This window comes from Dermochelys coriacea, chromosome 13, assembly GCF_009764565.3.
Source record: "Dermochelys coriacea isolate rDerCor1 chromosome 13, rDerCor1.pri.v4, whole genome shotgun sequence".
NCBI lineage: Eukaryota > Metazoa > Chordata > Testudines > Dermochelyidae > Dermochelys > Dermochelys coriacea.
In genome coordinates, this window is record NC_050080.1 from 16,461,306 (window position 1) to 16,473,486 (window position 12,181).

The 12,181-nt window shown below is 42.6% G+C and overlaps 1 protein-coding gene and 1 long non-coding RNA gene across 4 annotated transcripts in view; one reads left to right on the plus strand and one right to left on the minus strand.

Moving 5' to 3' along the window:
• PTPN1 (protein tyrosine phosphatase non-receptor type 1) overlaps positions 1-6,378 on the minus strand; it is a 61,441-nt gene extending 55,063 nt beyond the window's left edge. Inside the window, exon 1 of one of the 3 annotated variants that reach the window (XM_038369031.2) lies at positions 6,196-6,378. In XM_038369031.2, the coding sequence (XP_038224959.1) occupies positions 6,196-6,354 (159 nt within the window). In that variant the 5' untranslated portion in view covers positions 6,355-6,378. The remainder of the gene's footprint in view (positions 1-6,195) is intronic. The other 2 variants (XM_043495544.1, XM_038369032.2) reach the window with 2 other exon arrangements.
• A 176-nt stretch (positions 6,379-6,554) lies between these two features.
• The window catches only part of LOC119841551, a 125,837-nt gene continuing 120,210 nt past the window's right edge, over positions 6,555-12,181 (plus strand). The window contains exon 1 of the long non-coding RNA XR_005288582.2: positions 6,555-6,609. This is a non-coding gene — a long non-coding RNA (uncharacterized LOC119841551). The remainder of the gene's footprint in view (positions 6,610-12,181) is intronic.

The following is a 12,181-nucleotide window of genomic DNA, read 5'->3' on the forward strand; positions in this document are numbered from 1 at the left end:
CAGTTAGAGTAGTCAACTTAAGTGCCAAGGACTAGAAGCCCCAAGTTCCACCCAACCTCTGGGACAAGACAACTTTGATTTATAATTCATGGTAGTTTCATATGCAAGCTGGGTCTTAAGTCAAACTTCAGTTTAGTTGCCTATGGGCCTTAAAATTAGGTAGGTTAAAGGTATTAAAGCCTAAGCAGCATATTTTAAAAGGTACGCTGTCAATTAAAGGTTTCAGAGTAGCAGCCATGTTAGTCTGTATTCGCAAAAAGAAAAGGAGTACTTGTGGCACCTTAGAGACTAAAATTTATTTGAGCATAAGCTTACTTGAGCTACAGCTCACTTCATCGGATGCATCCGATGAAGTGAGCTGTAGCTCATGAAAGCTTATGCTCAAATAAATTTTAGTCTCTAAGGTGCCACAAGTACTCCTTTTCTTTTTGTCAATTAAAGTAATCTACCAGAGACACAAACAACATCTAGGATTCCTATTACTGAAGGATTAACGAAAATATTTCTTTCTGCATTTGAGAACAGGTTGTGTGTAGTCAATTTCACTGTCTCCCCTTTATAACCAGTCTCTTACAGCAAAGGGAAAAAGGAAAGAATGTAAATAAAAAGTCATGGACGTGTGACTGTAAATCCACAAAGAGTAGCATAAGGATTTAGGGAGCAGATATAGTACCTGAAACTAATTTTAACTCTTTTTTTCTATTTGTTAGATTTTAAGCAGATGGTTCCCTTTTTAAAAGTGAATTGCAATGGAAAGACATCAGGCTTTTTTCCTTCTTTATTATATGTTCATTTTAGTGGGAATAACATTTATCTTGTAGCGGGCAAATCTGCCAATATTTGAGCATTTCCTTAGACATAGCTGATAGAGTTATATATTGGGGCCTACATAAAATCACCCTGCATTTTGAAGGACTACTTCTTGCAGCAATCTCACTAAAATCTTATCTTGCCTATTTTCTTGAAGAACTGTCATGTTTCACTGTCCATTTACTGTTACGGCTGAGTGTCCCCTTTACACACCACCTTCCCTCCCCCAACAGCAAACCTAAACTTTGCTTAGCTTCAGGCTTTTGCTCCTTGTTGGGATATCTGCAGAGAGTGAATTCTCTTCATTCCTATTGATCCTTTGCAGATATTTATGTACTGAACATGCCATTCACTCACCCATACACCACTTATTTTCTAGATTGCATCTCTTTGCCACAGTCTCGTGTTGCAAAGCTCATATTTAAATGTACTGTCTACCCTTGTCCATAGCTCTTTCTTGAGCTTGCTGTTTTTCATGTAGAGGACCCTAATTTGTCTGCGCACTGCAAGGAATACTTACATCTTTGTAACTGCTCTAGAACGGCTCGTCACTTTATTCAAGGATTTTCTAAGCAAGAGGTTTTTTTATGACACTGGCATAGGCTAGAGTGTGATTGGGCCCTTTTCCTTGGAAGGATGCCCAAGACAAAACATCTCATGCTCTACAGTTTTTGTGGCAAACAGAGCTGGTTAAAGTGTTGAGAGGATTTTTTTGGTCAAGAAAAATTGAGTGTTTTACAAATGTTTTCCCATTTTTGAGCAACCATTTATGGTGAACCAAAGTAGCTCCACTAAGTACTCAACGCTGGGCCGATTATCTCATCATGTTTCGTAACATACACAAAATATCGAAGTACTTCATTTCAGAAAAACTGTTTCCTTTTGTGCAACTTTATACTTTTCCTTGCAAGACTTATTTTTGTTCCTTCACAATGGTTATATTCTCTCAGCTGAGCTTAGCTCCCTCCTATCCTACTAAAAAAGATGCCTGAGTTTTAGTAGTCACATGGCATCAATGACCAAAGATCTCCTGATCCTGCAGAAGATGATAGATTCCCACTTAGCTTCATCAGCACATATGCTTAAACAGGGGTCAAATGGCTATTGCCACCACCTACGAGAGTGATCCAAGCTAGCCATGTCTGCTACGGCTTTGAGCTCCTTGTAGCATTCATTATCCCTACCCCATACTAAATGCAACTTGGTCAGGCACATATGTCCAGGAATATGAGCCAATGAGTCTGTTAATTGCTGTTAAGCTTCATTCAGGGCAACATGAAGTGACAGGGTATACATCCTCCTCCTGGACATTTAGGAGTTAGCTTGATACCACCTAGACACTGGAAACTTCTGATAAGGCTAAAGACCTGTTAAACAGGAGGAAGAATATCAGGAAAAAATGTAACTGTATCCCTCCAAATTGGCAAAGCTACATGCATACGTCTCACTGTAATGCATTAATCTTTGCATGAAGGATGCTATACACAGGAAAGTTGCATTGACAATCCATTAGAGTAATCCATTCTCATGACAGTCTAAGTATGGACTGTAGCACAGTCCACATGTGGAAGAAAGATGTGCATACTCACATCCAAATTAGGTTAGAAAAACATGGCTACTGTTGATATTTGGATACCCAGAAGCCACCAAAAGAAACTTGGATTACAAAGAAAACTGTATTAAATTGACCTGAAATGTCCTAGTTTTCTTCCTGTTACATTACTCAGCGTCCAAGCATCATCTCAGTGTTTCAAGGATGAATTGAACCTCGCTAGACTATTGCATAATGACAGATTTCAGAGCAGCAGCCGTGTTAGTCTGTATTCGCAAAAAGAAAAGGAGTACTTGTGGCACCTTAGAGACTAACAAATTTATTTGAGCATAAGCTTTCGTGAGCTACAACTCACTTCATCGGATGAAGTGAGCTGTAGCTCATGAAAGCTTATGCTCTAATAAATTTGTTAGTCTCTAAGGTGCCACAAGTACTCCTTTTCTTTTCGCTAGACTATGTTAGAGCAAGTTACTGAACCACACTGGCCAGGTCAGATGGATTCTAAATTTAAAGCTCACTGTTACGGCATACTGAAACGCTTTTTACTTATCCCTCTAACTCCCCCTTAGCGACATTAAAACAGGAGAGGATGACAAATTGCAACTGGTGAAACCCCACAAAACTGCTGTCTCAGCAGAAGAGAGCCATTGCTCATGACTACACTCCAGAATATTTCAGTAAGAAAGGAGGAGAGCTACTAAAGAATCACTTTCTGCTCCTACTGGGGTCTGCAGTCATATCCCCGCTAACTCATGGCCAATGGTACCAAAGGCAGATGGTAGAGCCAAAAGAATCAGCACAGACATCCAGCCTTCATCCCAGCAGAGTAGAGAACACAAACAAAACCTGCTTCTTGAGCTATCCAGTGAGGTCCCCTGCCTAGCTTGGTTTTGTGGTTCCCTCCATCACAATCACACACACAGTTATTCTTCCACCATGTGTACCTTTAACTGACTGTTTGCAAAATGGGGCAGGAGTAGCACAGGAGGAGCCTTTCACACCACTTGTCTCTTCCACCTAGCTCACCATCTGAGCTTCCTCTTTACTTTAGTAATAGGGATCATTCTGGTATAATTGGTGGGAAGAGGAAGTAATTACCTCATTAGCCCATTACCACCTGGTGTCAGTAATTCCCATGGAAACAGGTTAAGGTTGCTACAGCATACAGAAGGCTGAAGATGCAACTGGAGACAGTGACCAGAGTGCTACAGGTAGCACTCTGTCACACATACCTAAGCCCCAAATGACTGAGGTCAGTGGACCACACACACTGCTGGAGTGTTGCTGAGGGGTGACAGCCTTACAGCTGTCAATTCTCTATTTACCCTTCACAACAAATACAACTGACATTTGTTGTACAAGCATCCCCATGCAATCCAGCCAACATGCCCCTACTCTGACTTGATACTTAAATTCCATGACCCTGTTGAGACTGCCAGCAAAAGGTGCCAGTTAGTGTTCTTCAGCGACACATGCACGGGAACTAGAACATGATCCACCACTAACTTGTTTCACAAAAGCCAAATGGCAATCAGATTTTCTCTTCTGATCACTGCCAATTCAAATTCAGCACAAGCTGATAATTAAAAGAGCTCAACTTAAAAATGCTATGAACATGCAAAACAGCCTTTTTGAGGCTGCTTCTACAGCCCAAATCAAGTAACTGCTTGCAAATACTGTGCTGTTACCCAATACGGAGCACAGGATTATGCTGTAAGAACTTCAGTTTGATGACGCAAGTTAAAAGTGGTGCAGCAGCCACAAATGAATTTCTATATTTCTGCTGTCATAATTCACAACTTTAACATTAGACCAACTTTGTTATACATTAGTCAAAGTTATTTCCTGAGCACTGAGCCCATGACATCAAATGTTTCAAAAACAGATTAGAAAAAAAAAACCTAACGTTACAGATTCATGACTTTCAACGGACATCAAGTTTGGAATGTCGCAGGAAGCAAAATACTCAGACCAGTAGTAGATCTTCCCAGAAGTGAACCCGGAACTAAAATGTCCTTTCACTCTTCATCTCTAATTTTGCGAAGCAAACACCTTCCCCATAGCAGCTCAAAATGTTCCATTAAAGATTTTCTACACTCTGCATACTGTGGATATGAAATAAACTCAATTACGCCACTTTCGTAAAACTCTATGGGGAGAAGTTCAGAGCGAATGGGCAGAGGAGCCCAATTTCACATATTGATCCATTCTGTAGATCATAGCAACCTGGCAGCATATGAACTAAAATGCTGTCAAACACCCATTAAAAGATCTTACAAAACATCAACTTAAAAAAAGAGAAGGGGAAAAAATATTTAGAGGTTTGGGAAGAGATAACAACCCAGTCACACTCAACATTACCTTTGTAGAGAAACTTGACAGCAAGATAAATTAACAGCAAAAAACTCTGTTACTTTATAATAATGCCACCTGATCTCAACATATTAGGAGCCTGAGTTTATCAATCTAGCTATAAGTGTTCCTTATCCTCTCTAGCATCCTGTTTATTTTGGGGATATATTGCCCAGGGAACTTGTTAAAAATACAAGCAATGTAAATTAGGACTGCATACTCAAAACCCACCACACTGCCAGTGAAATAACAAAATGTATCTTTTTCTAAAGTCTGCCACTAAGAAATTGAAACATCTCTGGGTAAATATAAGAACAAAACAATGTAAAGATATATTTTATATAATACCATTATTGACAAATAACCTCTACCCCAGGGACACCACAGAGTTATACACAAATCTATACCTAACCGATTTTACAGCCTTTGTATTATTAAAATGATTCAAAAGCCACATACATGCAACAGTCACCCCACCATCACTCCACTGGGAAAGTGGACTGGTGTGTGACTATGTGCCTTCATACCCCCTCAGGGCTTAAGAAGAGGTTAAAAAGCAGAGAAGGGACTTTCTCTCTCTCTCTAATTCCTCTCCTTAGATTTAAAGAGAGAGAGAGAGAGAGTGTGTGATGGTACAAGGATGGTTGAGAAAACACACACTACAAACTCCTTCCCGCACCCACCCTGAGATTGGAGGGGGAGGGAGAGGGTATCAGTTCTCAATCCTGTGCATTGTGTGCGAAAATAGATGCATCGCTAAATTCCCCCTCCAGGGAGCTATGTTGTAGAGATACATCAATGAAAGAGGACAGAAAAACTCACCTCAGGGCTTTGTACAAGAGAATTGGTTGGGGGCACACCATTCCCCAAGAACCTTGCAAGAGGATGTGGGGGTTTTGGGGTGGGGGGGGGCAAGTTTCCTTCCAGCCCGGTGCAGAAGGCTGTGCAAGGGGCAGAACTACGGCCCCAGGAATCATACATGGAGGTTGATTTTGGAAAGAACCTAGAAGAAAAGGGACGGACCGCCCTCCCACAGGGCCCTCTACAACGGGCTGGCTACTTGCGGGGGAAGAAGATTGCAGCGCTCCCCCAGAGACCCATGACACGGGAAGGAGACTTCCGAAGAGGACGGGGTGGAGGAGTAGAGCTCGTTCCCCAGAGCCCTACACAGGGCCCAGAGCTCCCCCTCTACAAGGCCCTGAGAAAGGAGCTACGGGGGGAGTGGGACGGACGTGCACGGGGGGAGAAGGGAGCGAAGGTCCCCCACAGAGCCCTGAGCAGGACTGCAGTGGGGGAAATAAATGACGGAGCCTGAGGGCAGAGCTCCCGCCAGCCGGGGCCCCGGGCCGGTCAGGGGGCCCCAGAGCTCCCGCCAGCCGGGGCCCCGGGCCGGGGGCAGAGCTCCCCCCGCAGCCGGGGCCCGGGGAAGCGAGGCGGCAGAGCTCCCCGCCGGCGCTGGGGAAGCCGGCCCGGCCCCTCACCTGGTAGATGAGGGCCCAGCTGGCGGCCTGGTCGAGCTGGTGGAACTCCTTCTCGATCTCCATGGTGGGGACCCCCCGCGCCTGGCCCGCCGCCTCCGCTCCCCGCTCCTGCTTCTCCGGCGCCAGCTGCTCGTGGGGCCGCCGCTGCCCGCTCTGCATGTCACCCCCTCCCCGGCCACAGGAACTACGCCACCCGGCCGGCCACGCCGCTTCCGGGCCCGCCCCCCGCTGGGGGCGGGGCGGCCCGGGAGAGACAGACGGGGGAGTGTCCCCCCGCCTCCCCCCAGGACTTTGACTGACAGACAGACAGACAGACAGGGGACCTGACCCGCCCCCCCCCCCGGCCCAGGACAGTCAGACACGGGAGTTGGGTCCCCCCGCCTCGCTCAGGCCTGAGGACTGACTGACAGACAGGTGAGCTATGCCCCCCCCCCCCCCAGGACAGACAGACAGGGGAGCTGTGCCCCCCCCCCCTTGAGGACTGACAAACAGACAGGGAAGCTATTCCCCCCTCCAAGGACGGACGGGGACCTGTTCCCCCCCCAGGACAGACAGACAGACGGGAGTTGTGCCCCCCCCAGACCTGAGGACTGAAAGACGGGTGGTACCTGTGCCTTTTTCTCAGGCCCAGAGACAGATGGACAAATTTGGTGACACTGTTGCCTTGGTTATGTCTAATTATACCTGGGCCTGTACAGACGGATGGGTGTGGGGAAGAGGCTGGGTTTTCCTTATTCCATTCCTGGTCTCTGGAGTCCATCTGCCAGCTCAGACATGTAGTTCACACTGCCACTCTCACCACCCTTCCCCTTGCCAGGTGAACCTGTGTACCATTCATTATATATACCATATGTACCACTTCATGTACATAATTAGTTTTCAAAAGGGTTAACATTCTCCCAGCTCCAATGAACTATGCTTGCTGCCTCCAACCCCAAATAGAATCCAATCAAAATGTCATTGAGACATTTCAGACTCAGACATTTTGATGCTACACTACTGGGACATGAACATCACCATTTTGTGATGCACAGATCTTTTTCCTGTGAGATAATCTCCAGGTGGCCTCTCTTAATCCACAGGACCCTTCTCAAGGTCAGTCTAGTCAGGCAAAAAGAAAAGGAGTACTTGTGGCACCTTAGAGACTAACAAATTTATTAGAGCATAAGCTTTCGTGAGCTACAGCTCACTTCATCGGATGCAGCTTATGCTCTAATAAATTTGTTAGTCTCTAAGGTGCCACAAGTACTACTTTTCTTTTTGCGAATACAGACTAACACGGCTGCTACTCTGAAACTAGTCAGGCACTGGTAGTTTAGCCAATTACAACAGTTTACATCTCTCTAGCACTTTTAATCTTGCTAATAAGTGATTGTCACATAAACTCCACCCTATACCAGAAACCTATTGACCGCTATACTTACCTACATGCCTCCAGCTTCCATCCAGGATGCACCACATGATCCATTGTTTATAGCTAAGCTTTAAGATACAACTGCCTTTGCTCCAATCCCTCAGACAGAGACAAATACCTACAAGATCTCTATCAAGCATTCTTAAAACTACAATCCCCACCTGCTGAAGTGAAAAAACAGATTGACCGAGCCAGAAGAGTACCCAGAAGTCACCTACTACAGGACAGGCCCAACAAAGAAAATAACAGAACGCCACTAGCTATCAGCTTTAGCCTCCAATTAAAACCGCTCCAGCACATCACTAAAGATTTAAAACCTATCCTGAAAAATGATTCCTCACTCTCACAGATCTTGGGAGACAGACCAGTCCTCACTTACAGCCATCCCCCAACCTGAAGCAAATACTCTCCAGCAACCATGCTCCACACAACAACAACAAAAAGAAAAGGAGTACTTGTGGCACCTTAGAGACTAACAAATTTATTAGAGCATAAGCTTTCGTGAGCTACAACTCACTTCATCGGATGCATCCAATAAAGTGAGTTGTAGCTCACGAAAGCTTATGCTCTAATAAATTTGTTAGTCTCTAAGGTGCCACAAGTACTCCTTTTCTTTTTGCGAATACAGACTAACATGGCTGCTACTATGAAACAACAAAAACACTAACCCAGGAACCTATCCTTGCAACAAAGCCCGATGCCAATTCTGAACACATATTTATTCAAGTGACACCACCATAGGACCTAATCACATTAGCCATGCCATCAGGGGCTCCTTCACCTGCACATCTACTGATGTGATATATGCCATCATGTGCCAGCAGTGCCCCTCTGCCATGTACATTGGCCAAACCAGACAGAAGAATAAATGGACACAAATCTGACATCAGGAATCATAACATTCAAAAACCAGTAGTAGAACACTTCAACCTCTCTGGCCACTCAGTAAAAGATTTAAGGGTGGCAATTTTGCAACAGAGAAGCTTCAAAAACCGACTTCAATGAGAAACTGCTGAGCTTGAATTAATATGCAAACTAGATAACCCATTAACTTGGGTTTGAATAGAGACTGGGAGTGACTGGGTCATTACACATATTGAATTTATTTCCCTAACTTAAGTATCCTCACACCTTCTTGTCAACTGTCTAAATGGGCCATCTTGATTATCACTACAAAAGTTTTTTTTCTCCTGCTGATAATAGCTCATCTTAACTAATTAACTTCTTATAGTTTGTATGGCAACTTCCACCTTCTCTCTTTGTATATGTATATATATATCTATATCTCTATATCTTCTTACTATATACTCCATTTTATGCATCCAGTGAAGTGGGCTGTAGCCCACAAAAGCTTATGCTTTAATAAATTTGTTAGTCTCAAACGTGCCACAAGTACTTCTGTTCTTTAATCTTGAAGGATTGTTTCACAAATGATATCCATTGGTTAGGTTCCACTGAAATACAACCGACCCTGTAGTGATTTTGATTACATTACCCAATAGTCAAATAATTTTGATCAGATTATCTCTCCGCCTGCAGCAGTCCCTTACAGACCATTTCTGTGGGAAAAGGGCCCATTTTCCCTCAGAATAGCTGTAAAGGCTTCTAGGGACAGAAGCATAGTGGTGGTAGTGGCCACTTTACCTGACCCCCTTGGATAATTTAATTACCAAAGGCAGCAGCTTTTAACAGCACACCCCTAACATCATTCTGGGCTTTGATTCCATTTAGTCACCAGTAAGAGTTACTGCAACACATAGATAGCCCTTGGACATTTCCCTTCCAAATACAGGCCTATTTAAGACAGGGTCAAAGCCCGTGATGCTATGACCGCAGGCAATTGAATTACTGCAGTACAGAAGCTTTTCATAAGGGAAGTTAGCATACAGACTTGTGCATTCATGTCACCTGCTCTGACTTGATAGATAAAATCAGTCAAGGATCCATCAAGAAAAAAAATTATCTGAGGTACTGTTATCATAGAATAGTTGCCCCAGGACACTAAGAGCCATATGCTACCCTGAAGAATTCGGGGGTCTGCCACAGACTAAAGATAGCATTCACCTTTCACAGTGTAAAATGAGCTCAAGTAAGAGAAGAAAAGAGTTTTAAAAAATCACTAAGTCTGGAAAAAGAAAAGGAGTACTTGTGGCACCTTAAAGACTAACAAATTTATTTGAGCATAAATAAATCTGGACACATTTAAGAGTCTATACAAATATACACATCTGTAATAGCTCAGATTACTTGATAAATATGTAACAATGGGAGTTTTAAACATATACTGTTAGGTACTTATGAAGTAAATGAGGTGACAAAATGCATGTTCAATTAAATTTATAGTTCAATTAACGATTTGATTAAATCACTAGGAATTTTTTGTTCTGGGGATTCAGCATTAAATTATTGGTATAAATTGGATTATAAAGATTTTCAAACATTTACATGTATATAAATGATAATGTCTTTGGTTGTGGGATAACTAATCACTGCAGTGGTGAACATCTTGTCCCAAATTTTCAGAAAATGCACATCTGAATTGTACTTTCAGTCACTGTAATTGCATGTACTGCTGTGCTGTTTCGGCATTAAAACGTGCACAATTCTAATAACATGGGCCCAGATGCATTTGAAATTAAGGTCCAGGCATTAGGTTTGCAAAAAGTTAGGTGTGCAAATACATGCATAATAGCCTGTGTACTTTCCACGTGCAATTACACTTGCAAATTGGATAAATTAGACACTTTTTAGGTGGCACAGACACAAGAATGGCAAATGCATTAAAAAACTTAAAAATTTATATATTTATATCAACTTTATATACAAATGCAATAGTGCTTCTAGTGTTTTAAAATCTGAGCCCAGATTTTAAGAATTTTATGTACATAATTTCTGCAAGCAGTTGCAACAACTGTTCGCACAAATCCTTTTAACTGTGGGCACAAATGACCATTTAAATGTCAAGAAGCTGGTGACTTCTACCTGCAACTACCAGAATGGTTCTTGAAATTTCTAAAAATCTGGGCTCAGTATGTTAAAATATAGGCAAAGGCATCAGTCTACATTAAAGGAGAACTCGTTAAGTCCCCTTTGTGTTGCTGGAAGAGTGGAAAGGGCACTTAAAGCACCTTATGCTGGCATCAAAGGTATTCCCTGAGTAGGAGAATTCTTGGATTTCTCCTAGTGTATGTGTAGGGCCTCTGATTTTATGTTTAATTTATAAACACTGATAAAACATCTTGATAAAAAATAAACAAAAACAAAAAACCCAAAAAAACAAGGAAACCAGTGTTTATCCAATAAATCCTTGAAAAACACTAGAAATGGTTACTTGTATTTAAGAGTTGTCGACCAGTGGGTCTCAAACTTTTGTACTGGTGACCCCTTTCACATAGCCAGCCTCTGAGCGTGACCCCCCCAATAAATTAAAAACACATTTTTATATATTTAACACCATTATAAATGCTGGAGGCAAAGCAGGGTTTGGGGGTGGAGGCTGACAGCTCGCGACCCCTCAGGTAATATCTTCATGACCCCAGTTTGAGAACCCCTAGTTCTCAAAGACTAAGGGTACTAGTTTGAGAACCCCTAGTCTACACAGCACAGTAATGCGGACTATAGGGGTGAGCTTTCTGAAAAGCACTAATAGGTTGCACATTAATTGGTCCATGAAGACACTGCTGGTGTGCACTAAAGGTTCCCTAGTGCATTTTAACATAGTGCTATTTGAAACAGCACTCTTAAAGCACACCGGGAAACATTACAAAGAGATTACTCATTACAGTATATACAAATAGAAAGTCCCGAAAAACCCTGATTTTTAGACATCTACATAAATCTCAAAAATTGTTAAAAATAAACCCTGAAAAACGCAAGAAGTAAATTGCCAAAACCAGACACCCTAGCTATGTGTCAGAAAGTGGTGAGGACAGAGTACACAGCACTCTGCCTAATCTTTGGCCTGCACAAGAGTACTTAGGGGTCCCTGGTTAACTTTTACATCTCCCTCGTCGTAGACTGAACTCTAAGCACTTGCAAAATTTTATTTTTTTAAATGAGTCTGTTTCTGAGTTATATCAATTTAAAAAAGCATTTGGAAAAGAGCAAAACAACCAACCAAAACATAAAGAACATGCTATTTTTTCACCAGTTTGAGACCCGAAAAATGGCTTACTCCATTCCAGCCATTAGATACAAATTTGCATCTGTGGTCAAAATTAGGGTAACCAGATGTCCCGATTTCATAGGGACAGTCCCGATTTTTGGGTCTTTTTACTATATAGGCTCTTATTGCCCCCCACCCCCATGCTGATTTTTCACATTTGTTGTCTGGTCACCCTAGTCACAATATTTCAAATTTCAAGATGACCAAGTTTAAAATAGCCAGTGTAATAAATCCCCATAAAAAATTCTGTAAATAAGATACATGCTGTTCCTGCAGTGTGGCATTGTGAATCTAACTCTACAATTACATTTAATAATAAGTAACAGTTCCAGCAGGCTGGATGTCCATTTACAACTGGAAAGGTTGTTGTCCACATTCAACACACTTCACACCGTCAAGCTGGACAC